The sequence below is a fragment of the Callionymus lyra genome, chromosome 1, assembly GCF_982586985.1.
Source record: "Callionymus lyra chromosome 1, fCalLyr1.hap1.1, whole genome shotgun sequence".
Taxonomy (NCBI): Eukaryota; Metazoa; Chordata; class Actinopteri; order Syngnathiformes; family Callionymidae; genus Callionymus; species Callionymus lyra.
Window position 1 is genome coordinate 10,998,939 of NC_141818.1, and position 27,378 is coordinate 11,026,316.

The 27,378-nt window shown below is 37.7% G+C and overlaps 2 protein-coding genes across 5 annotated transcripts; both read left to right on the plus strand.

Annotated features, from left to right (window-relative positions):
* The first annotated feature begins 120 nt into the window (after positions 1-120).
* LOC148087931 (tRNA (32-2'-O)-methyltransferase regulator THADA) lies at positions 121-16,514 on the plus strand. Of its 4 annotated transcripts, none has more exons than XM_087792897.1 (30): positions 121-410; positions 476-656; positions 727-813; positions 886-913; positions 987-1,135; positions 1,247-1,369; positions 1,432-1,552; positions 1,626-1,771; positions 1,833-1,914; positions 1,976-2,112; positions 2,861-3,058; positions 3,122-3,818; positions 4,427-4,579; positions 5,357-5,466; positions 5,542-5,702; positions 5,763-5,908; positions 5,969-6,127; positions 6,191-6,339; positions 6,410-6,544; positions 6,989-7,093; positions 7,168-7,368; positions 8,434-8,584; positions 9,429-9,678; positions 9,755-9,991; positions 10,057-10,264; positions 10,340-10,525; positions 12,103-12,353; positions 13,296-13,466; positions 13,558-14,024; positions 15,766-16,514. In XM_087792897.1, the coding sequence occupies exons 1-30, from the start codon at positions 289-291 to the stop codon at positions 16,002-16,004; spliced, it is 5,550 nt and encodes a 1,849-aa protein (XP_087649023.1). In that variant the 5' UTR covers positions 121-288; the 3' UTR covers positions 16,005-16,514. The 4 variants fall into 4 exon arrangements, with proteins under 4 accessions (XP_087649023.1, XP_087649031.1, XP_087649039.1 ...); XM_087792905.1 differs by having other exon boundaries at positions 10,060-10,264; XM_087792913.1 differs by having other exon boundaries at positions 6,194-6,339.
* Positions 16,515-20,017: 3,503 nt separating this feature from the next.
* pik3ip1 (phosphoinositide-3-kinase interacting protein 1) lies at positions 20,018-26,683 on the plus strand. The gene is made up of 6 exons (XM_087792925.1): positions 20,018-20,230; positions 20,373-20,483; positions 20,747-20,863; positions 23,084-23,251; positions 23,359-23,437; positions 25,521-26,683. The coding sequence occupies exons 1-6, from the start codon at positions 20,128-20,130 to the stop codon at positions 25,735-25,737; spliced, it is 795 nt and encodes a 264-aa protein (XP_087649051.1). The 5' UTR covers positions 20,018-20,127; the 3' UTR covers positions 25,738-26,683.
* The last annotated feature ends 695 nt before the right edge of the window (positions 26,684-27,378 follow it).

Here is a 27,378-nt window from a genome sequence, read left to right on the forward strand (position 1 = left end):
TTAAAAAACGTATACATTAAATATATTTTTGCAGTATTAAAAATGCTCAAAATAGAAATATAGTAAACTCGTACTATCGAGCGATTAATTTTAAATGTATTTTTTTTTAAATGATAAAATAAAAGATTATGCATGCGAGTTTACTGGACGTTATTAAGAGAAAGAAACCAATTTACGCCACTAGATGGCGGTGTGGTGCTAAAAAGGGGAAATAATGTGGCTATAGAACAAGTACAGATCACGTGACCAGCAGAGCAGCGTGGTGTTTAGGGTGAGAGGGTGAGGACTATGTTGACACCTGAAGAACTCACCTCTAGTCTGCAGGCATGTCTCGTTTCTCAAGGACGACAGGACGAAAGCACCAAACGACTCATCGGGAACTTGTTGGAGAAACTTTCAGAATCTTCTAGGTTCGTAAATATGGGATGGAAGGTGTCCCTGAAGGACTCCTGACTGTCTGTCACTGCTGTCACAGATGCGGCGTCAAGAGGAGCAAAGAGAGGTGTCTTGACGAGGCGGTCCAGATGTTGAGGAAGGTGTCCCAGGCCGAGCTCGCTGCTCTGCAGGTGGATCAGCTCCAGCTGCTGGTCAGACTTCTCCTGTCCCTGCAGCTGCAGATGTCCAGCATCTCCACGGCGTCTCGGAAGGTGGACCAGGTGAGTCAGCAGAGCCTCTTTTCTTTAAAAAAAAAAAAAAGTATTTACAAAACCCAATCTGCATCTGCAGCTGTTACAACATCTGGCTAAAGTGAACCACCGTCTGGTCTATCAAGAGACAGAAGTCTGCATGTCCTTCATCAGCCGCCATGACCAGGTACAAGAACAACCCTCATTTAAAGCCATTTATATTAGTATTTTGTCTCATAAATCAATTGTCATTTTCCAGCTCCTGTCTCACGAGGAACTGCAGAGAGGTTAGTTTTACCCTTTATGTCACAACGTTTCCATTAGTCACGATCATCTTCATCTCCATGTCAATTCTTCTAGCATGTATGTTCCTGGAGGACAGCAGCGTTGGTCGAGAGGTGTGGCGGGAAACTTTCCTTCGCTTCACGGCCAAAGTGTCGGAGTTACTCCCGCACATACTCCAACGAGAGTCTCTCCGAGACGGTCCCTTGTGTTACACCGCTGTCAAGGTAACCAGGCCGCATGCTAGCAATATGATGTTTGAACTTGATGGTTCCCCTTAAAGTGAGAGTTAACCCAAATCTCACTCGTTTTTTTTGACCAAGGGATTTGTCTATTAGGTTTGCCTCCAGGTGTTCCAGATGTTGCCTGCTGAAGTTGGTCCTGGGGTTTGGAACATGGAGACCAAGAGTCTAACGATGCAGAAGATCCTGGAGTTTCTTATGGAAATAATCATTGGACAGGTGGAAAGAAGATTTAAGAGATATGATGCGTTTGCTGTTGTGTGTGACTGTGTGTTGTTCAGTGTCAGAACAGAGACACTCGAATGCTGGCAGGAACCACCGTGGCCATGATGATCAACACGTCAGCAGATAGAGACGCAGGAGGAGCTGCTACCCAGAGTCTCCTTCAAGTGTTTAGTTCAGGTCTGTTAACCTAACATTTATTTAAATAATGTGTCAGAATATTGAGAAGATTTTCATTTTTTTTGCATCCCAGAATCGTCGCTGCTGAGCGTGGGGGTGCTCCAGGTGAAGTGTGTGGGCGCACAGAAGGACCAGGGGGGCATGCTGGCTGTGATGAGGGGTCTCCTCACTGGCTGCAGGTCAGACGTCCTGCTCGCTCCACAAGAGGAGGATTCTAATGTAAGAGCCGCAATAAAACGTCCTCATCTTAGCCAAACCATTAACGTCATCGTCTTTCCAGAGGCCGGTGTTGCTGGAGGGTTTGTTCGCTCCGGTTTATGGTCTGTGTGAGGCGAAGCTCGACTCGCACTTTGCATTTGAAGGTGAGTCCAGAGTTGGAAATGTGCTGAAGAACACACGAATTCAATGTTGTCAATGTTTCAGTTTTGACCCTCTGGATGAAGAGAGTGAAGGAATGTTGCGCTGACATCTGGAGGAGGACGGAGGCTCGGCTTCTACCTGATGATGGAGATTTGCTGCGTCGGCTCGTTGGTATTTGCTGGACCAACACTGAAAGTCCAGTGAGTTATCTTTCACTACCACATGGTTTCTGTCGATCCTCAACCCTTGTGTTATCTCTGGATCAAGATGCCCCGGAGGACCGGAAACAAATGTGTTTGAGGTATCCCTTGTGTTATTCCTCGGTCAAGGTGAACAACCTTCCTCAACCACATTTGTTTTCAGGGCTCCGGGTCACCTTGACCCAGAGATAACACAAGGGTGGAAAAGTCTTGAAATACATTGTATTCATTAATCTAAAAAAAACAAGTCCTTAATTGGAATTACAATGTCAATTTTCAAAAGTCTTCAAAATGTTTATACACGTCAAGTAAGATTGTATGTTGGTTTAAAATTTAAAAAGTACATGCATTTATTTATTTTTTGATGCAGTATAAAAATAACATAACTAGCTGAAAAATAATGCCAGAATCCTTAATTCATGTACTGTTTAAAATCAAATTTCTTTGATTGTCGAGTTAGTATTTTAATTGCAAATGGTTTAAAAAAAAATATTGGATTAAACTCATAAACTGTACAAACCCTCTACCATGTCATTTATAGTGCATAGTTGTATTGCATTGAAAAGGTACTGGATTAAAATCATCTGAGAGAGATTTAATTACATTTTTTTCACTCATTTCTTTTTTTTTTTTATTATTATATTTACCTTAATGTGAAGAACCTACATTTGATCAGACATCAGCTTCTAATGGTTAAAAGTTTCAACAAAAAAATTAAATTAATAAAAAACTCTTTGTGTCCTGGCAGGTGGAGTGTGTGTCCGAATACGCCCGTAGTTCCTTCAGCCTCCTGCTGAAACTTTATCAAATGGACTGTGAGAACTCCGGGGACACTCGGAAGACTCTTTACACTAACTTGCTGCACCGAGTCGTCCAACTCCCGTGGGAGAGCAAAGCAGGATATCTCCACCTGTGTGCTCTTCTTCCATATCTGCACACAGACAAGGTGAGAGTTTTTTATGAGACAAAAAAAACCGTTTGTAAACTCACAAACTAATCCTTCCTATAGGTGCTGGATCTGCATCCTGACTGTCCAGGTCATATCCTCAAGAGCCTGTCCACCAATCACCTCTCCCCGTGCGCCTCCGAGCTGTACAAGTGTTTGGTCCAGCAGCAGAGGAAGGAGCTCTGTGGCAGAACTTCTCTCACGGAGCAGCAGCTCGCCGACCAGTGGTCGGGCCGATGGAGGAGTTTTCTTCTGGAAGGGTTGACCTCTGACCTCCCTCTTGTCCAGAACAACAGCTCGACTCACCTGCTGCGCAGCACCTTTCAAGTCTTCCCCTCTGCGGTGGAGCCTCTTCTGACCACTCTGGACCTGAGCGATCCGGGTCACCTCAGCGCCTGGGCCTGCATCATGAGCTCGTATCGGGCCACGACCGGCGTCTCTCCCTGGAGTCTCACAGGTCACCCCACCCTCCAAACCCTCCAGCTGGCTCTGGGGTCCACCGAGGATAAAGTCCGCCTCGCTGCTCTCAACCTGCTGTGCTGGAGCTCCAAGACCAGGGAGAGCCCCACACTTCAAGAGATGTCCATCATGAGGAGCTTCATCCCCGAGAACCTGAACTGCGACTCGTCTCCCTTCCGGCAGCATTTTCAAATGGGGGTCAAGAGGTTTTTGGTGCGTGTGAGGGACAGCTGCCTGACTCTCATCAGAACCGAGAAGAAGAAGGAAGACGCTGGATCAGAAGGACTGGACCAGGGAATAGGTGAGGAAGGTTCTGATACAAAAATGCATTTGATTTTAATTTTATACATGTAGTAAAAAAATATTGACTTACTTAAAAATCGCAATATTTATCCCATCATCCCATATCAGTTTAAAGTTATTTTTTAAATTTGTAGTTATTTGTTTTTATTTATTTGTTGCCGTTCAAATAATATTTTTGTTTTCTCAATATTTTTATATAATTTATACTTTTTTTTTAAATTTATAGTTTTCATAAAATAACAATAATTAGATATTTTTTATTATCAATTAACATTTAAATATTCACTGCTTTTGTTCGTTTTTGGGTCATTAAACTTCCAGCCACTAGATGGCAGCTTAAGGAACAATGAAATCCCGCAAGATCCTGGTGATGACTGAGGACGAGAGGATACAGTCGACTCCAGCAGCTTTGAAAGCTGATGTTTTGAAATATTTTGGTTTCAAAACAAATGAAAGCAGTTACGACTTCGTCAAGAGTCATGTGGCCTGAAAATTCTGCAACACCAGAGTCAAGTACTCGACAATACTACAGATATAATGGCTTGATAACAATAGAGAAATAGAGCATACTTGAGTCATTTCTTTAAATACTGAAGTTCTCTCCAGGTTTCGTGGAGTGGTTGAGTCAGCTGCCGTACTGTCACCTGGCACCAGGACACAGCTACCAGAGGAAGAAGACATCTTTGTTATTACTGTCAGCAGTCCTGGAGACCTGCACTGACACCTGGAGCCCCGACAGGAGGAAAGGTCAACCTCCAGGTATGAGTGGGACAGACTCAACTAGTCGAACTATATTAAAGTCTGAGCATTTATTTTTTTAATTAGGAGGGGGGTTTAATACTCAATCATACAAAGAGACCAATTCTTGTTGTTGTTGAATAGTTGAATCTCATATTTCAAGTATTGAAACTGTAGTGTTTTAACCATCTCATTATTATTTTCAATAATACAGTTAATCAACTTCTTTATTGAAAGGTTTGATTATTTTTAATAATTAAATAATAATAATAAATCATTTAATAATCCAGTAAAGCACTGAGCCACTCACTCGCTACGTGTTATCTTTTGGTCTTTTCTTATGGCTCTTTTATACCAATTTTTTTTATATTGAATTTAAGAGGCTATGGATTAAAAGATATTGAAGTCGAAAACATTTATTTTGAAATGATTGGAATTATAATATCAAAATGTATGCGTAGAACAAAAGAAAAACTCATTTTGGAAATATGTACATTTTTAAATTCAATAATATAAGAAAACAAAAGCAAACGTTACCTTATTTAATATTATTCAATCAATTGAATTCAATTATTGAATAGAAATTAAGTTAAATTATTAAAAAATATTTCATAAAAAACAAAGATCAGATTTCAACATTTCAAATGTTATTTTCAACCACCGATAATCTGATTGCACGACTGATATACTTTTATACTTACATTTTTATGTTACAATAGTTGTATTTTAAGGTGTAAAGTTAAAGGGTGTTTAAGGAGAAATTATCAATAGATAGAGTAATTCATTTGTATCTTCCAGTGAACACAGGGTGTCTCGTGACATACGCCCAGCTGAAGGGTCAGTGGAACTTCTTCTGCAGGACCAAACAGTTGGTCCTCATCAGCTGCTTGGAAGATTCAACCAACGAGGTGAGACCCCCGTCCTCCTGTGTTTGACTCCTTCATGCATTTGCTTAAATGCATCATTATATAATTATGGGTCAGATTCGAGAGCTGGCAGCCGGGCTGCTCTTGAGGTATTTTCCGCCCAGGTTTCCAGACGACATCTCTGTGGTGCTGCTGCGTCGAACCAGAGAGCTTCTGTGCAGTCCTCGTGTGCAGCAGGCTCAGATGGCGGCTGTGATGATGAAGGTTCTGCTGCACAAGTACGTTCTTCACAACCAAGTCAATTCTGGTTCAGACGTGAGAAGATGTTTCATCTTCAGGTCACAGCATCAAGACGAGGGTCTGAGCGCCGAAAACAATCATCAGGACGGCAGTTTGCTGGGGTTTCTGGTGCAAGAGCTGGAGGAGCATTATCTCGTCGCCAGGGGCGACATGATGCTCGCTGCCAGAACCAAGCCCATTCACGGTAGAGACAAAACAAGCTTATAAAAAAACAGGCATTAATTAGGTGAATGTATTCTGGCAGGGGTCCTGAGTGCCCTCCAGAAATGTGTGCTCGAGACCTCCAGCTGTGTGTCCTTGAGTCGCCCTCAGATGGCTCGTCTTCTGCTCCTGCTGGAGAACATCTCAATGCTTCTGCTGGGCGTTCTACATGGAGAGCAGGTTTCATCTGCAGGGGAAATTGGTAAAACTAAATCTTAAGTGCTTTAAATTGAAATCTAATGTTAAAAATATGTGTTTCCAACAGCAGAGGCTCCTCCATCCTTCTGTGACATGGGCAACGCCATCAGCTCTCTCATAGCACAGTCCTCAGAAGGTCCACAGGATGAGGACGAGTGTGTTCTTCTGTCTGAGGAACATAGTCTCGTTCTCACCTGCTGCTGGGTGTCACTCAAGGTACAGCCCCACATCCAGCTCTTTAAGTCCCTTTTTAACGTTAATATAAATATCTATTTCCTCTTCGAAGGAGACAGGGATCTTCCTGGGATCTCTCGTGGAGAAGGTTCTTGCTGAGTCACAAAAAGAGTGCCCTCTGACGAAAGAAGATCTCACGAAAGCGTCGGACATATTTAAAAATATTCTCCTCAGATGTCGTCACTGGGTAAGTTCTAAGGGCATTAAACATGAACAGAACGCAAAGCTCTGCCAAGCAGATCGTTTTGGTTTCTCTTTATTCCTTCTCCACTTTTATTGGCCCTTTTAAATTGGTATCGAAATTATTTGGTAGCTTTTTGAACGTTTTAAATAACATTGCAATGAGCTCGATTGGCCTGCAGGTGGCAATGTGGTTATTTGCTACTAAACCAAATCTTTTTTTAAATGATAAAGTATCATCTGAACAAATCTATCTTCTTTAATTATGTCTTAGTCAATGTAAACTTGTATTTAACCATCTAACTTATGCAAGAGCTTCAACTGTATGTCTATAATTTGTAGTAGTGTTTTGTAATAGTCGTGGCCGGGGATGTATTTTATGATGGAGATCATGAAAGTATTTCTCCAGCCACAACTATAATGCAATTATAACAATGGTATTCTCCACCAGGGGGCAGTAGAAGGATGCTGCGTTGGTTTCACAAGATTTTGTGGCTCTTTACTCAGCAGCAGTGATCCAGACCTGAGAGAGATTCCTGCTCTCATGCTCAGACAGGTGACTGTTTTCCACTGTCAAGTTTTAAAAAATACATTTGATGTATATTTTATTCACTGTTATCTGGTCCTCAGGGATTACAAGTTGTCAAGTCTCCCAGTTCCACCTCGGTTACCCGCCGGGCTGCAGGGTTGCCGATGCTGATTCTGTGCGTCTTGTCTGCTGAGGAGAACAATAAAGCAAGACCGTTGTTGGCTCACAGCATTCAAACTCTACTGGAGACCGCCAGAACTCCCCTGCCGGAGAACTGGGATCAAACTCTGGACCTTTCACAGGTGCAGTAGAAAATAAATGTCGAATTAAGGACTTGCAAGTCACGTGACCTGGTCAGAGGGAAGTTTAAATACGTAGTGTTGGTATTTTCCCTCGTTCTACCGCTTATTCTCCTATAGGGGTTAAAAGTCGGGGGGGATTTCGGGCGAAAGGCGGGGACTACTTAAAATTTTAAACGTAACATAATGTGTGAATAAGTGCAAATATATTTTTAAGTTGTACTTGTGATTCTGATTTAATAATGTGAGCATTTATAAAAACGTTATTTTCCACCGGTTATCTTTAATAAATACAAAATATAACTTTACTCACTCATGGATTAATAATCCATTCAAGAACACACTACCGTATACTGAAAGTGTAGCCAACTAGCGCCTAGCTTAGCTCTTGCAATGTAGCTTTTATTTTGGAATATTTTAGATAAGGTTATCAATATTTATTTTAGATAACCGCACATCTGTTTGAAACTAACATCAATAAGCACAAGGGAAACTATATAATGAGTTATTTTCTGATTTGTTTGTGAACTTCCTTTTTCTTTTTAAAGGGAATTTAATTCAATAATGTGAGCAAGTGTAACATGTTATTTCCATCTGTTTTTTACAGATGGAAAGTCATTTTACAGTCACATAGTTTGGTAATGCATTCAAGAACACATTACACTAAAAGCCCAAATAAAGCTAATTAATAAAAATATCATAAAAAGCAAAACGTATAATGGCCCCTTAAAGAAGTCACATAAACACATTGCCAAGAAATGTATGAAAAACTCATAAACAAATATTAAGAGTAGGTCTGTAGCATTTCTAATACAATCATCTAGAATTAAATAACAAGTTAAAAATGTTTTTTAGTGTATTTGTTCAAAGAAAAAGGCTGTATTTCTCTGCAGGTTCATCACATGTTAAATGTATTTTCACTCATACTAGCCTGAAGCTAAACTACATTCTTAACATTTACTTTTAGAGTTGACTAGGCTAGGCTAGGCTGCTGGAGGAGAAATGCAACATTCGACTGATTTTTATTTTTTATTTCTTTAATCATATTTTACCTTTCTTTCCCTGCAGGTGTGTGCGGTCCACACCCTGCAGGCTCTGGTGCGAGGCTCTGGCCTCGGCGTCGCTGTTCTTCACTTTGCAGCTTCAGTTGCCATCTTGTCGCTGACGCTGCTCAGCTCCCCCTGCTGGGCGATGAGGAACGCTGCACTGCAGCTGTACAGTAGGTCACTTCCTCACCTGACTGATAAGAATCCTCAAATGAACCTTAAATGTTACATCTCTCGATGTCAACATGAACTTAAGCGGCATTACTTTTTTGATTTCCATATGTGAATTGAGCAATTATATTTAAATTACTTAATATAATAAAAGAAGAAAAAAAAAGGTAGTGATTCATATGAATTACTTAAAGACTTGACCAGATGACTGTAGCATGAGGTCAAGATAATGTAGAAAACCAACAATTTTATTTTGTGTTTAATCGTATTTAGAGTTAAACTACTAATGAATGATGAATGGTTTGATTTCAGGACCTTTGTCTCGAGTCTTTATTTCCTCTCAAAAATGTAAAAGAATATAAAATGTTATTTGGTGAAGGGTTTTTACATCAGATAAAAAATAAAAAATAATAAAGGTTATATAAAATGCAATACAACTATAATTTTAGCATTTTAAGCCACATTTTATTGGATTTTTTAATAACTATTTATGATTATTGATATCGTTTTTCCACTTTATTGAGGCCCCTAACTTCAGTCACTGTACATAATGTGGCCCCTGAAGAAATGCAATTGTCCACCAATGACTTACACAGACTTTTTATGTACATATTACTAGTTGTTGCTGTAAAACAATTTTTTCATGAGCAAATCTAAATCTATTTTAAAAAAACAAATGCAAATATATTTTTTTATATTTTATGTTTTTAGATTGGATCACATGGTCTATTGTTCACGTATGTGTTAAGTACATGTTTAACAGCACTAATGAATGCATGTCTTGTTTTAATCTTTAATTAAATTATTATTTTCTTTAAAGATGTTAATTCTCCTTCGTTCTTCCAGGCTCTCTCTGCTCCCGCATGCTGGGCCACAGACACAGCAGTAAAGAGGGAGACGTCAAACACGGCATGTCTCCTCCTGCCTTCTTCTTCCACTACCCTGAGCTCCAGCCGTTCCTCCTGGCCCAGCTGAGGGAGGCGGCCGGCCATCTTCAGGGCCCCGAACGCGAGGCCAGACTTCGCCTGCAGCCCGCTCTCTTCCCCATCCTCACTCTGCTGGCTCAGCTGCAGCCTGGAGTTCAAGACCCCACTGGGTAAGTGGTCCGTGATGAACGACATCGGCGAGCTCGTCGCTCAGTCTGAAGTTAGTTTTTGTTCTCGTCCCGGCAGGACTGTGGTCGACTTCCTCCAGCCTCTGCTCCAGCTCAGCTCCAGTCCCATCTACAACGTGAGAGTGATGTCCTCCAAAGCTATGGTTGCCGTGGCGCCCCCCTCGGAGTACACGAACATCCTCCTGGAAATGTCAGCTCGGTTGCCCACGACACAAGAACGCTGCCGTCACAACCTCCTGCATGGACACTTGCTGCACATGAAGGCGCTGGCGGACAGAGTTCTGATGACGCACAAGTGAGGAGGCCCCACGAAATGTTCTCACTTTTTATCAGCCTTTTACTCATGGTTTCCATCCACAGCAGTGTGTCCTCAGAAGTCTTGGGTCAGGTGCTGGAGAAGGTAGAAGCTTCCATTTGGCTCTGTGGTGAAGGTCAGCGATGTCCTCTGGTGCGGGTCGCTTACCTGGACGTCGTTGGTTCCCTGAGAAGATTCTGCAGTAAAAGTTACTTGTCCGAACTTCACGATCTGCTCACCCGCCTGATCAGTTCACCTGAACATGAGCTCCAGGTGACCTTGGTTCTTGATCTTGATTTGTTTTTGATCCATGTCTTTATTTTGATCCTCTTCCTGGTGTGGCTGCAGGTGGGTCTGTCCTCCTTTCACCTGAGTGCCGTTAAGTTTCTGTGTGAAGACCAGGAGTGGGCCTGTGACTTCTTCATGGACTTCTCTGCAGCCGGTGAAGATCTGAAGCTTCTTCTGGTCACATGGCTCACAAACGGACGAGCTCTGAAGTCAACCACCAAAGAAGTCGTGAGGGGAGTTCTGCAGGTGAATCTCATGAGTCGGTGAATAACTATTTAAAAGAGTCGAGACGTTCTCCTCTCACAGTGTGGAGTGATGACAGGTTTGAGAGAAACAAATCCATAACAGACAAACAACAACATAAATAGATTAGCATAGAAAGCTAATATTCTAAATTCAGCATAGTCTGCTAATTTAATACATTAAGCTTATTTGGCCATTTTTTTACATTTACCATACACAGCTAATTTGATACGTTAAGCATAGACGGCTAATTTAATACGTTTAGCATATATAGCTAATTTGATATTAAGCTTATACAGCTAATTTGATTATTAGCTTATACAGCTAATTTGATATTTAGCATAGATGGCTAATTTGCTACATTAAGTGTAGACAGCTAATTTGATAGATTTAGCATATACAGCTAATTTGATCTTTGGTACTGACAGTTTATTTGATACATTTCATATAGGCTGCTAATTTGATACATTTAGCATTGACGGCTAATTTGATACATTTGGCATAGACTGCTAATTTGCTACATTAAGCATAGACAGCTAATTTGATACATTTAGCATAAACAGCTTATTTGATATTTAGCACTGACTGCTTATTTGATACGTTTCGTATAGGCTGCTAATTTGATACATTTAGCATTGACGGCTAATCTGATAAATTTAGCATAGACAGACTGTCTGGGTCTGTGTTAGAATGGTTCTCATCTTACCTTTCTGGGCGCAGTTTTAGTGTATCTGCCAATCAAATGAGGTCTGAATCAGCAGATCTGTTGTGTGGAGTCCCTCAAGGTTCTGTTCTGGGTCCTTTATTGTTTTTGCTGTACTTGATTCCCCTCGGTAAAATCATTCAGAGATTTCAGGACCAGAGGAGAGAAATCTTTTCAGGCTGTTGCTCCTAAGCTTTGGAACGATCTTCCTCTCTCTTTGCGCTTGATGGAGTCTACTAAATCCTTTAAGAAACATCTTAAGACGTTTCTATTTGTTCAGGCTTTTCCTTGAATTTCTCGAACTCCTGTGTTGTTCTCAGTATTATCTTGATCTTTAAAGTATGTACTTTTTTGAGTATTGTTTTGATTGTTTAAGCGCTTTGTGACCCTGGTCTCGAAAAGCGCTATATAAATAAATATTACTTACTTACTTACTTACATTTAGCATAGATTGCTAATTTGCTACATTTAGCACAGACTGCTAATGTGATACATTTAGCATAGACTGCTAATTTGCTACATTTAGCAAAGGCGGCTAGTTTGCTACATTAGCGGGCTAACATGGTGAAAACATTAACTTTTGTGGACCATGATTTGTTGCACATTTGCGATGCATCTTTAAACACAGCCAGGTTGTTATGCAATGTAGGAACATATTAGTTTTATCTTGCCCTTTAAAGTATATACTTTATTGAATATTGTTTTGATTGTTTAAGCGCTTTGTGACCCTGGTCTGGAAAAGTGCTATATAAATAAAAATGACTTACTTACTTACAATAAGAATTCAGGCTTTTTCTTATTTTCGCAGAACAAAAAAGGTTGAATCTGGCTCTAACTAAAAATAAAAACAATTTTTTGTGTGTCTTGTATCTGTCAGTCGAACCTGAGGGAGGCGCTGATGTGCAAAAGAGAGACGTATCGAAAGACGTACCTGGCTGCTCTGGCTGCTGTGACGCCTGCAGATGATTTCATCTCAGCTCAACATCCTCCTGCATCAAACCTGGACCAGTCCGACCTTCTCCTGTGTTTGGAACTGTTGTGTGGAGACCTGGACCAGCACCGAGGCGGACCCGAGCTGCTGTCACAGACGCTGCACGCCGCCAGCTTCCTCCTGTCTCAGCTCCCCAGGTGCCACCTTGAATCACATGCTTGAATTATTCTTCAAATGTTCCTATAGAAATACTTGAATTATACTTCAAATGTCCACAACGACCTTCACCACTGCATATGTATTTCTGTAAGCCAGGGAGGTTGTTGACCATGACCCAGAGACAGAACACAGAACAGAATGTGCGTGAACAAAAACAATAGTGATTTATAAACAAACGGATCTTATCACAAACACATTTGTTTTCAGACGTGCTTAAAAACTATACTTATATGTATAATATGTATATGTTACAGTATACTTAAAATGTCGTAAAAAACACTTTAATTATACTTCAACGGTACTTTGAAAATGATTGAATTATGCCTCAAAATTACAAAGGAAAAACACTAGTATTATACTTGTCCTTAAAATCACTTGAATTATACTTTTGAAAAACTTCAAAAATACTCGAAAAATATAATATTATACTTCAAATGTAGTTTAAAAACATTTTAATTAGACTTCATAAATACTTTAAAAACTTTTTAAATTATACTTCAAATTTAGTTTAAAAACATTTAAATTAAACTTCAAAAATACTTTAAAAACGTTTTAAATTATACTTCAAATGTACTTGAAAAAACGTGAATTAGACTTAAAAATACTTAAATGAAACCCCTAAAATAATTTAAAAACAATGAAAATATACTTAAAATTTTAAAATGTAATTAAAAATACTTGAACTATACTTATAAAATACTTTAAAACAATTCAATTGTACTTAAAATGTATTAAAAAAACTTTATCTATACTTCAAATGTGACTTTGGGGGGAAAAAACACTAAAGTTGTAATTAACATTATACATAGAAATATACATAAAAAGTAGTTTAATTGTACTACTTCAAATGTACTTAACGTGTCCTGAAAATGTACGTTCAATCTAAGACTGAATCACACGCTTGTCGTCTCTCACCTCAGGGTGAAGGAGTCCGTGGTTGGACGCTGGTGTGACCTGCTGGAGCCTCACAGTTCTCCCGACGTAGACGAGGTGCTGAGGATGGCGTGTGCTGACGCCCTGTGTGTGGCTGGAGTGAAGGTCATCCATGACGTGATGAAGGAGAGTCGGAGTGAGCGCTCCGTCGTAGTCCGGTACTTTTTTTACTTCATGAGATAAAACTCTTTGATACTGATGAGTATTTTTAGGAACTATTTGAAATGTCTTTTATTGTCCTGTGTCCAGCCTGCTGAGCGTCAGCCTGCGTCTGCTGCAGGACCAGAGTCAGCCGGTGAGAAGCCGAGCCTCACGCTTCGCCTCCATGTTGCTTCACCCGAGAGGACGGCAGCAGGGCACCGTTCACCTCATGCAGGTGAACCAGGCGCTGCCTCTGCTGCTCCACCTGCTGCTGGAGGAGTGCTATGACACTCCCGGCACATTGGAGGCGCTGTTGCTTCACGTGCCGTCTCCGGTCCTGGAATCTCTGCTGAGAGAAGAAGAAGAGTGCGAGGCCGCGGGTCTGTACGAGCAGGACGAGGCCAACATGTTTGCAGAACCGTCGGTGATGTCGCTGCACGTTCTGCCTCACCTGCTGCTCCTACCTGAGAGGACGTCACAGTCTCAGGTGTTGAGTCACAGTCTTAGAGTCTGGACAGAGGAGAACGTTGATCATCTGCTCCATGATCTGACTCTGGTCCTTCAGCTTCACTCAGGTAGATGTTAGAGTCAAGAGGGTTCAACACGGTCTGTTGACGCTCCATGATCTTCTATTGCCTTTTGGATCAGTGTGTTTATCAACATGCTTAAAACACAATTGAATTATACCTCAAATATACTTCAATTATACTCTAAAAACACAATTGAATTATACTTCAATTATACTCTAAAAACACTTCAGTTATACTTCAATTAGACTTTAAAACACGATTGAATCATACTTCAATTATACTTTAAAACACAATTGAATTATACTTCAATTATACTCTAAAAACACAATTGAATTATATTTCAATTATACTTTAAAAACACTTCAATTATACTTAAAACACTTCAATTATACTTCAATTATACCTTAAAAACACTTCAATTATACTTAAAACACTTCAATTATACTTCAATTATACCTTAAAAATACTTCAATTATACTTTAAAAACACTTCAATTAAACTTCAATTATACTTCAATTACACTCTAAAAACACTTCAATTATACTCTAAAAACACTTCAATTATACTTTGAAAACACTTAAATTATACTTCAATTACACTCTAAAAACACTTCAATTATACTCTAAAAACACTTCAATTATACTTTAAAAACACTTCAATTATGCTTTAAAATCACTTGAATTATAATTCAATTATACTTTAAAAACACTTCAATTATACTCTAAATACACTTCAATTATACTTTAAAAACACTTTAATTTTACTTCAATTATACTCTAAAAAAAACTTGAATTATACTTCAATTACATTAAAAACACTTGAATTAATCTTAAATTATACTTTAAATACATATGCAGTGGTAAAGGTCGTTCCCCTTGACCCAGCGACCCAGTTTTCGGGCCTTTGGGTCACCTTGACATTGAGATAAGTGTTAAAAACACCTACATTTTTCTTAAAACGCATTTTAAAAACACTAGAATTATACCTATAAAGTATTTTAATAACACTTGACATTCTTCAGTTTTAATTTAAAAAAAATACTTGAATTATCCTTAAAATGTACTTTTAAAATACTTGAATTTTTCTTAAAATGTTCTTTAAAAATACTTTAAATGTAATTTGAAAAAACATTTGAATTATTCTTAAAATGTTCTTTAAAAATACTTTAAATGTAATTTGAAAAAACATTTGAATTATATATAAAAAGTATTTTAAAAACACTTTTGACATTCTTCATTTTAAATTTGAAATGTTGTTTGAAAACACTTCAAAGTGTACTTTCAGAATACATAAATTATTCTTAAAATGTACTTTAAAAACAGTTCAATAATTCTCAACACGTACTTTAAAACACTTAAATTATACATAAAACATACTTTAAAAGCAATTAAATCACTTATTAAATAATATAAAAATATACTTAAAAAAACACTTTAATTAAACTTTATATAAACTTCAAAAGAACTTGATTATACTTAAAATGTACTTTTTAAAGACACTTAAATTATTCTATAAATTTACTTTTATCACTTAAATTATACACAACATGTACTTTTGAAAAAACACTTGAATCATACATAGAGTGTGATTAAATTGTAAATGTACATGCATATGTTTAATGAGCGTGTATTTGAATACTATTTGAGTACTAAAAAGTAGAGAAAACTGTATTTGAGTTAAAATGACTTGATGATTTGATGAAGATGATGATGATGATAATGATAATGATAATGATAATGATAATGATGATGATGATGAAGATGATGATACAAAGTTCTCTCCACAGATGAGACTCTGACTCCAGCGTGGCTGTCGCTGCTCACAGACTCTAGTTTCCACACGTCAGTCACGGGTCTGCTCACCAGATCCATCTTCCTCCTTCGACTGGTGCAGACGTGTGAAGATCTGCGACAGGTCGTCGACTCCTGCAGCCTCCAGAGGAGCGTCCGGGGAGTTCATCACCTCCTCGCCGAGAAGGGCTTCGCCTTCCCGCCCTCGTTGACAGCCGCTGTCACTCAAGAGTGACAAGTGCAGATGTTAGGAGACCTGAGTTCCATAAGAGCTGTGAAGACAACATCATCATCATCATCATCATTTTACCAATGTACAGACGCATTAGTGTCCAGTTAATGGATCCATCAATCAAATGGATCACGTATGAATAAACATGTCCGCCTTTATAAATCACATTTTAATGACGCTTTTTGTGTGAAAATGTTAAATATTTCACAATGTTTTCATCAGCAGGAACTGATCTCCTGGAGGGACTATGTTCTCATCTGTTAATGCTCCATTAGAGGCTTGAGTGTCCAGTTTCAGAGCCGCCGAGCGTGATTGACCAGACGTGATGTTAGCGGTTGCACCGCAGGAGACGTGACTGCAGGAGGCTGACATCACCAGGATGTTTCCTCTCCGGACTCATCGACCAACGCTCGTCCATGTTGTTGCTGCACCGAGTGTTTTTAGACCCTTTTTTTGTGTACAAAGAATCTGAAAATAACACTTTTAATTCACAATAAAGTGTGTTGACGACAACATGTAGCGTCCTTGTCTTAGGTGTTATTGTAAAGCTTCCTGATCAGAACAGAATGTGCATGAACACAAACAATATTGATTTATAAACAAACGGATCTTATAATCAAAGCGACCTTGAGGGAGGGTCGTCTGGGACCCCAAGGTCAGCACACGTCGCTAACAGGTGCACGTCGAGAAACAACAAATGTCTCTTGAAGGAGATCCTTGATCTGAAATCAAGGGAAATTTCAGAATTAAACAACAGATTAAAAATGGGTCAAAGATTTGAATGATGTTTGTTTGTGTTTTGTTGAAATACAGTTACAAATATAAACTAATAAAATACTTTTGTTTTTAAATGATCGTCTTTTTATTGCGATTTTCAATATATAACATTTATGTTCTTTTTTTTACTGCATCTATAAGTCAAATGTTATTTTAGTTAAAATAAACAATTTTTACTGAACCTGCTGTAACTTTATTCTCCCCTAAAGTATCAAATGTCACTAATAAAATACTTTTTTTTTTAAATGATCGACTTTTTATTGCAATTTTTTTACTTTCAATATATACAATTGTATTCCATTTATACCGGATCTATAAGTCAAATGTTATTTTAGTTTTCTAAAATAAACATTTTTTACTGAACCTGCTGTAACTTTATTCTCCCCTAAAGTATCAAATGTCAATAATAAAAAAAACAATTTTTTAAATGATCGACTTTTTATTGCGATTTTTTTACTTTCAATATATAACATTTTGTTCCTTTTTTTTAAACAGATCTATAAGTCAAATGTCATTTTAGTTTTCTAAAATAGACTTCTTTTTTTTCTGAACCTGCTTAGCTTTATTCTCCCCTAACGTATCAAATGTCACTAATAAAATACTTCTTTTTTTTTAAATGATCGACTCTTTATTGCGATTTTTTTACTTTCAATATATAACATTTTGTTCCTTTTTACCGGATCTATAATTCAAATGTTCTTTTAGTTTTCTAAAATAAACTATTTTTTATTGAACCTGCTGTAACTTTATTCTCCCCTAAAGTATCAAATGTCACTAATAAAATACATTTTTTTTAAATGATCGACTTTTTATTACAATTTTTTTACTTTCACTATATGACATTTTGTTCGTTTTTACCGGATCTATAAGTCAAATGTTCTTTTAGTTTTCTAAAATAAACTATTTTTTATTGAACCTGCTGTAACTTTATTCTCCCCTAAAGTATCAAATGTAACTAATAAAATACATTTTTTTTAAATGATCGACTTTTTATTGCGATTTTTTTACTTACAATATATAACATTTTGTTCCTTTTTTTACCGGATATATAAGTCAAATGTTATTTTAGTTTTCTAAAATAAACTATTTTTTACTGAACCTGCTGTAACTTTATTCTCCCCTAAAGTATCAAATGTCACGTGACGTTGTTTTTGTAAACGTTCATTTGTTCGCAAACAAACTTGAAGGTGTTTCGTTCTGCTTGAATCGTCTTCACTGCACAATATTCCTGCTCAGGATACTTTCAGGCTCAAACTATGGCAACAGGGAACGAACCCAAGTAGGTGAACAGCTTTCATCGTGTTTGTGCGCGCGCGCGTGTATAGTGTGCGTGTGCGTGCAGACAAACGTTCACGATCCAGAGCAACCAGAGATATTTTTCCATCAGTGAAGCAGAAGCTCATACTGTCTCTTTAAAGTGACTGAAATGTAAAGAATTGTTGTTATTTAAATGATTTTACTCCTTGTTATCTTTTTTTAAAAACATTTTTTAAATTCAAAACTAAATAAAATATATGAATTCGATCTTTAGAAGTTTTCTTTTTTAATTCGAATAAAAGAAACGCTAAGAGAAAAAAATTGTAGCTGAATATATGACAACGTCTGATTCTCACCTTAAACACAACAGTCACAAACCCACCCGACAGTGTCTTGCTTTAAACACGTTTGGCTGCTTTCACAAAATAACAATGTTTTTCCACACAGAAGTAGAGCAGGCAGGCTTTAAAAAAATCACTTTCATAATTAGATCAAACTTTCTCTTAGAAATACTAGTAAGCAATAATTTATCTGATCAGAGAACACAAAATAAAAAATGACAAAATCAGGTTGTTTTTGGAAGCTATTCTCCGCCAAAAAAATGTATTAGTACATAGATGATAAAGATTCATTTAAATAAATAAACATGAGTGGAAATAAATTATTATTTAAAAGGTCTACGTTTATATATTCAGATACTGTTTACGTATAACAAATATTTGGGACAATAACACACCTGTAAATATGTGTCCACATTTAAAATAAAATACATTTTTGGCAAAAATAGCAAAATAGTTAGATATTTAAAGAGCAACTAATGTGAAAACTCTCCTGACTCACTCACATGTTTCAAACATTAAAGTCTTCTTCTCTAAGATGTAGTAAGTCCATCTTCATGATGATGTTTTTCTACTTATTACTTTATAAAGTTCTCCTTGATTGTTTGATTGTTTAAGCGCTTTGTGACCCTGGTCTGGAAAAGCGCTATATACATAAAAATGACTTACTTACCTATTCTGTCTGAAATCTCAGCGAACGAAAGGCTACGAGAGCGGAGTCCATTATGACGTAATAATGGCTTCACTCCTCCTCCAGCCAGATGTTATCAAGCCTGATTTGTTTATACAACGAGTCCCTTGGAAGTTGAGACTTCAGGGATTGATGACGCCTGGTGACAAATGTCGATTTTCAACTGATCACAGCAGAGTTGGTGTGGTTATGGTAAACAAGATTTCATCTCCAGAAAAACAAAGTGTTTTCAGTGGGCGGGGCTTAAGGCCATTTTCTAATGTAAATATTTAAATAAAAAGAGAGTTTTGTACAAACAGACACATACTGATGATACAATAGAGTCCAACATATAATTAAGACAAGTAAACCAACACATTAGTTTAACTTTAAAGTATATTTCAATAAAAACAAACACATTTATTTTGGACAGGTCTAAAGGAGATAGAATAGATTTAATTATTTAAAATGTATTTATAAAAAAGTAATATATTATTGGTGTAAAAAGTCAATAACAAACAGCAAGACATAATACATTTTAGAACATAAACTATAAAATTCCAAGAGTCATAGGACCACATGGGGGCCCCCCGGGGCCACACTTTGCTTAGAACTAGAAAGAATTTCAAGGGGCCAACTTAATCCCATCTTCCGCCAGCCCATCAGTAATCCGTAAACCAGACCCACGGGGGGGACCCCTCATCCTAACATGTGGGGCCCTCACTGACGCTTTGGTTCAACTATCACCGTCAATGGAAAATGGTGCAGTCGAGCATTGAGTCGTGAAATCGATGGTTGATCAGGTCGGACTGGATTAAAAAAGCAAGTGTGATGTGTTAGATTTTGAATCACAAACCAGTTGTGAGTCGACGTGAACAGAACGTGTTGTGCTTTTCTAGAAAGGGTGTGTGTTTAGGACCCGGGGGCGGAGCAGCTCCTCCTCTGGAGCTGTTTATGAAGAAAGCTGAGCCTCGTCTCGACAAAAACAAGGGCTGGACTCCAGCGTGAGCAGCAGTGTGTTCCAGCACAACTGTGTTCCAGCACAACTCTCTTCAACTTCATCTTCTTTTTTAAATCCTTCATCATGTTTTCACTCGTTTCATCCGGACAAACGTGCAGGATGTCTCTGGGTCTGCAGCTGGTTCTCGTGAGTGCAGCTCTGGTGCACAGCACTGATACACGTGCAGGTAAATAAAACCACTTTTAAATACATTATTTGTTGCTTAAAGTGGGTTTTTGATCGCGTTAAATTCCCGTGCAATGGCGGTTTTAAGTTTGTTGCCGCCGCCGCTGAATGGAGCTGGACTCACGTGTTGTTGTGCTCCTCAGACTGCTGGGGCTCCTCAGCTGCTGCCTACAGGGGCCAAAAACAAACCTCCTCCTCAGGACTGACTTGTCTCAACTGGACCAACGTTTCAGAGGAATATGATCCGCAGACTGGTAAGACCCCCACCCACCCCTATCACACACCTATAATAAATTACATCACATGGATGTCAAATAAAATAAAAATAGGAATCAACTTTCTTTTAAAAATTGATGTCAGACCACGTGATGACTGGACCACGTGACTTCATTGAACCTGAGTGAAATAAACCCACTGAATAACTGCTGTCTTTGTCTTCATTGTGGTGTGATGGAGTGAATTAATGATGAACACCCAGTGATGGACGTGTTGTTTTATGTTTTTTTTCTTCCTGTAGGCGTGGGGGACCACAACTACTGCAGGGACCCGGATTCTTCTGGGAAGCCGTGGTGCTACATCGGCGGTCCTGGCGGGTCGGTCCAGAAACAGTTCTGTGCCATCGAGCCGTGCCCAGGTTGGTCAATGACAGGGTCTTTAAAAATGGTTGTTAAAAAATAATGTGTCAAGTTGACTCAACTTGTCATACGTAAAAAAAAAATCAAATTGTTTTGTATTAAATATGCATTTAATTTGAAAATTAATTCAGCTAGATTGAAGAACATAAACACAAATAATGGTACGTTTAATCAAATTCCCTTTAAATTATATGATATAAATTGATAATTATTAAAATGAATAAATGATTTGCTACTTTTTTTTATACGTGGAATTTATCTTTAGTTTTCCTTAAGAAAAACAAAAGTAAACTAATGATGAAACCATTATCGTGCACAGTGTATAAGGATACTATGTCATTAATAATTTACCGTTTAACAGATGAAGAAGAGCTAAACCGCTCCTACAACACAATAATAATGGACTAGGAATCACAGAAATATGACGATGATGTTCTCAAGATAATATATTGATACTGTCCTGGCTTTGTTTTTGCTTCCTTGCCTTGTTGACATCTCGTTTTGTTACACACAAATATGTAAAAAAAAAAAAAAAATTTAAGTTATAGGAATGTACGTATTTGCACACGAAGAAGGAGCAAAACAAACAATCAGTGTGTAGGAGTCACTTTGAGTGTGTTGTGTGGTAGTAGGTCAAGTTTCTGAAAAACAGAGACGCTCACGTGTCGGAAAGTTCAGTTTAGGAAAAAAAAAAAAGCTCCTCACCACTCCCAGAACCAGAGCCCATTGGAGCACAGAAATGCTCTGTCCTCGGAGACGGAAGCCAATTGGTTGCTCGCTTTATGACCTCAGGCCGTCAACTAGCACGGTTCGACAACAGCTTTTATTGAGGACATGGGGAGAAGAAAAAAAAAAAAGAAAGAAAAAGTTAGAGAGCAGATGTTGACGCCCACAAATGAACCTTCCTGTCTCTCTGGAGAAGTCGATCCTGTTTACGTTGAGGATACAGTTGAGAAAAACATGTTTATGTTCCGCTCTACTTCGTCTTTTTCGTTTCACGTCAGAGCTGCTGTTTCTACACAATACTTTCGTTTTCTACGATCTACGGATTGTAATTCTGCAACAGTTTAGGCCGGAGATGAGCACGACATAGATCTCTATCTCCTCCTCGATCACAAAGTTTGCTTTTTTAAATAGCAAGATTAGGAGAAACACGCACAGAAGAAGTTAAATTGAGGATTTGTATCATTATTTTAGTAAGTAAGTAAGTCATTTTTATTTGTTTAGCGCTTTTCCAGACCAGCATCACAAAGCGCTTAAACAATCAAAACAATATTCAATAAAGTATATACTTAAAAGATCAAGATAAAAACTGATAACACAACAGGAGTTCCAGAAAATCAAGGAAAAGCCTGAACAAATAAAAACGTTTTAAGATGTTTCTTAAAGGAGTCAGTAGACTTATTTACTAATTTAGTATTTGCTTGTTTGGCTGTTATAGAACTTAAACTATTTGGAAATAAAATATACTTTTCTAATATGTTGCAGTAAATTACAAATGACCTGAAAATAAATAAGTCAGGTTAGCTTCCCGTTGCTAACAAGCTAGCTGTTAGTCGGATAGCTGTATATTAATACACATCAGTAATGTATCCTTTAAGAATGTGTGTAACTCAGAAAACACAAATTAATTCAGGGTATAAAAAATCTACTAAGAATGTTTTCTTTTGCTAATGCCTTATAAAGCTTTATGGTGTTAACTGATAGCTAGCTGAACTGGTTAGCTCACTGGGTAGCTACAAGCTAACTAAGGCAAAAAAAGGAGGTTGTGGGTTTTTAAAATCGGAATAAAAATGTTTTCTAATCTATCAACCCCTACTCAAGAGGGTTAAAATAATAAGAATATTTTTGTATTTATTTTTTTCTTTTAGCTATTGATCCACCGTTTTGCTAGCTCTGTGCCTAGCATGAGATGATGTAGCTATTATTGCTACTATTACGAAAACTGTCTTTGATGTCTTTGAAAATGTTTGTTCAAAAAAGCCACACGTTGTTTTGATCCTAACCATCTGGTTTCTCTTAAATCAAGACACTTTACTCATTGTCGGGTCTTTCCTCACACTGCTGTGCTTACGATGAAAGTACTTTTTTTTAAAAATTATTTGTTATTATTTAATTGTTTTAATTATTATGGATTTGTGCAAATAACGCATTATGTGAATTTTCCCGTTGTAGCACCAAAGGGTATCTTGGATTCTAACAACTGCTTCATTTTGCAGAGCAAACATCGACGGCAGCATCCGTCGAGCCTGTAGAAGCATCTCCGCCCTCCAGCCTTCAGAAGGACGAATCCTCTCAGGATGAAGGAGCAGCCAAGCAGCCGGTGATGGGCATCAGTCAGCGTGTTCGATCGGGGACGAAACAAAAGAAAGACCTGGGAACGCTTGGTGTGTTCATTCTCCATTGTTATTTATTTTTTATTTACCTTTACCAGACTCGTGTTTGTGTCGAGTTGAAGTTTCCATTAGTTCTGACGTGTTCCTGTCATCTTCAGGCTACGTCGTGGGCGGCCTCATGATCGCCATCATCATCCTCCTCGGAGCAGGAATCACGCTCGGATACTTCTACAAAAGGTCAGTGTAGACAAATGAAAAAAACAGTTGACTCAAGAGAATCTCAACTTAACTGGTGTCCAAACATTGTAGCGTTTAGTTCGATTATAAAAACGTTTCTTGTATAAGATAGTTGGATATAAATCAGTCAACATATCATCTTGTTATTCCTCATCTTTGTAATCTTGCATGCGTTTTATTTTGCCGGTCATTGAGATGTATATAATTAAGTTTTAATATTCTACAATAAAACACAGTGTAACATTACATCACCACTTAAAATCAATTTTGAAACGCACTTGAATATCTACAAAAAAACTTAATAACTATTTTCTGAAAACAATTTGCTTTTAACCTTTGTTAGCGCTTACCGCTAGCTTTCTACTAGCTAGACTTCAACGAAATTAAATATAAATCTTGCTAGCCTTTAGCAATGTAATTTTCAAATGGTTGACACTTTATGGTCATATATAAAGAATTTAAGCGCATGAAACTGTTTAAACTGATAATTAAGTTAAGCGAAAGAGAAATGTTATTTCAGTAAATTAGCACGTTGACTTAGCATTAGCACATATGCCATCATAGAACTTAAGCTAGCTGTTCAATATTCCTAAAGTTACGCTTGTGTTAAGCTAACCGCGGTAGCAATAGTAACTTAATAAGATAAAAGCGTCTTTAACTTAATTATACAAATTATCTTATTTTGGCAGAATTTAAGTGTCATTAGCACGCCCTGCTAGCCACTTGAACTTTCTAGCTCTATGCTATAGCTGTACATTTCCGGTTAAATTGAGGTTTGAATGAAGTGTATGAATTCAGTATAAATGTATCCCTTACTTCAATAGAATATAATCTGATGTTTAGGGTTTAGAGGCTGTTTGTTAGCATGAATTGAACATCAGCTGGAGTTGTGATGTTCAGATGCTTCTAACGTGAAACAAAAGCTGCTTTCTGACACGCATGATGCATTCCTGCACACTCTGGTCGTGTTTTTGTGAGCGTCAGCTGTTGAGCTCATTCCCGGATGACTGTTGTTTGCTTCCCATCTCATCCTCTTTTCCACGGCGCGCTCATCTAAACATGGCGGCGCTCTATTTTTAAGCTCTCGAATCAAACATTCATGTACTAGCAGCAAATACTGTCGCGGGTCTGATTTAAGTCTTAAATATACTCATCAAGATACAGCGAGAGACTCGTGGTTTAGAAGTAGTTTCTCCTCCTAGTGAGCGAATCCGTTCAGCGCCAGACTGGACTGGCAGGAACTGGATCCTCGTGACCCTCTGCAGGGCCCCCATATGTTCAGAGCTCCAGCCAGACTTTCGTTGGAGGACATAAAACGACGTGACACGAGTATAAATCTGATACAAATTAAGATTCTAGAAATTCAAAACGACACGTCGTCTCGGTGCTAAATAATATTCTGTCTCCAGTCGGACGACCTTAAACCTTGAGTCTTCAGAACCTTTAAACATATTGTTGAGGTTGGTTTGAAAATTGAAAATGTAGAATTTAATTATTATATATATTTTTAATTAAATGTATTGTTTGCATATTGTAAGGTTGAATTATTTTTTAAATAATTATTTATATATTAATAGGTTTTTCCAAAATGAATTATATATTTTTTTACACATAGAGTCCGATATTCTAATTCCAATAATTGAAAAATAAATGTTCTAAATTTAATATTTTTTAATTAAGCCTCTTAAATTCAACATAAAAACGTTAGTATAATAGTGCCACCAGAGTACAATTTTTATATTGAATTTAAAAGGTGAGAAAACAATATTTAGTTTATAAAATGTATTTCTTTTTAATTATTGGAATTTGAATATCAAACTGTTTAAAAAAAAAAAAAGTTCAATTTTCTTTTAAATATTTAAATTATTTTATCAAATTATTATTTTCAAAAACCCCACATTTTTAATGAAAGTCTTCAAAGAAAAACAAAAACCCTCATGCATTATTCAAAAAGTTATAAAAAATGATTAAAAGAACAATAAAAAAAATGTGTGTCAAGTTTCAACATTTGTAATTTTAGAAATATTCTGATTCAAATACTTTCGGCCGCTCGTGTAACGATCTGTGGACGTTGTGTGTTCAGGGCTCGCGACATAAAGAAGCAGCACGAGCAGCGGGTGTACGAGCGGGAGATGCAGAGGATCAACCTTCCTCTTTCCGCCTTCGCCAACCCCACGTGCGAGCTAGTGGACGAGAACACCATCGTCATCACGGCGCAGTGCGAGCCCACCCCGGTCGGCGAGGAGGCGGACGGCGCCGACCCGCTCATGGGCCAGCCGGCCGGGACGCCGGGAGCGTGAGCGAAAGTCGCTCTTCAGGACATTTCCCACGCATTTTATTTTTTATTTGAAAGAAGGACACGTTTCCGTTTGTGTTTCTTTCATTTTAAAACAAGACACACAAAGGACGTCTTCATTGACTTCAAGGTTTCGCTCAAAACTACCCTCTTCAAGTTTGAGTCCAAAGTGTTGACGACGGTGTCGGATGACCCGTCTTTCTTGAAGTGGAGGATCTCTCCTCACGCGGGGCACCAAGATGTAGTGGTGAACGAGGAGACGACTTGCCTTGTAGCCCTGGATATACTGCACCCTTGTGGACGCCTCATGGCATGAACGAGTGACCAAAGATGACCTCACAAACACCAAAAAAAAAAAACACCTTTTGAGGTGCTGAAATGTTTTGAAGGATGAGAATCAAAAAAACTCTTGGATGTTTGCACTGGAGAAGACAAGATGATGAAACGGTGTTTGATTGAGGAAGACTATTGTTAAACGATCACCTTGAGTTCTGAACTCAAAAAAGCCTTAGCATGATATTATTGAATGTATTTCTCAAACATATGTGTTTCCGTCGAGCATGTTGCCAAGTGCGCGATCTCGGCGTTTCTATCGCAGGTTAAGGAGTGACAGGGCTTCTATCAGGACGCCTCAGAGACGCACCCCATGGTGCTGGAGGATCTCAGTGCCTCAGACGACTCTTTCGTCAAAGACTTCTCAGAGGTCGACATGTTGTTCATATGGAAGCATGCACTGCAGTATTTTTGCATCTTTTAAAAAAAGGAAAAATATCAACTTAAATGTGCAGAAACTTGTTTTGTTGGTTTGTCTCGTCACGACAGATGTTTTTTGTGAACGACATCACTGCTGTTACCGGCTCTTCTTCGTGTGTTACATTCTACTTCATGATGTTCAATCACTTTGTTACATGGAAATTCTGCTGATATCTGAAATAAAAGATGAACCAGGAGATTTATTGTCTTTTCATTTTGAAGATGGGTTTTGATATTTAATAAACTAAGTATTTAACACCTGTATATAAAAAATAAAACTAAATACTTAATTAAAGCATGTCCAAATGGTTTAAAGTTTAAATTGAAAAAGGTATGGAAAATCAGAAAACAAATGTGGTAAATAAATGAGCAGAACATGATGTATTTATTTCTAGCTAAACAAAACATTTGTAGTTCCAGATGTATTTGTCAAACTCATGACATTCCTATTGTTACCAGAGGTTAAAAAAACTTAATTAACTCAAGGCATCCTCTATATTTAACATGTTTATTAAAAAAAGTACTTCAAATTTAACTAAAAAAATGTCAAAACAAATAAGAAAAAATAAACAGAAACAAATCTTGACATGTTTATTTCCAGTTAAAACAAAACGTTTTTTTTATTTTCAAGTTTATTTCTTTTCGTTTTGTGTATTTGTGGCAATGCTGACATTCCGAACTAATTTGACCAGATCTTAAAAATGAAAAAAAAAAAGGAACATGGTGAAGCATTCATGTCTGTTAGTAGATATAATTAAATTGTTTTTTGTTTTTTTTGTTGTTGCTTTTTAACATCAACATAGTGGATCTATTGTTTGTATCCGTATATTGAATCTTTATTTGCATTTTCGTTTTTGAAAATGATTGTCAGTGTAGAACCGTTTTTTAATTT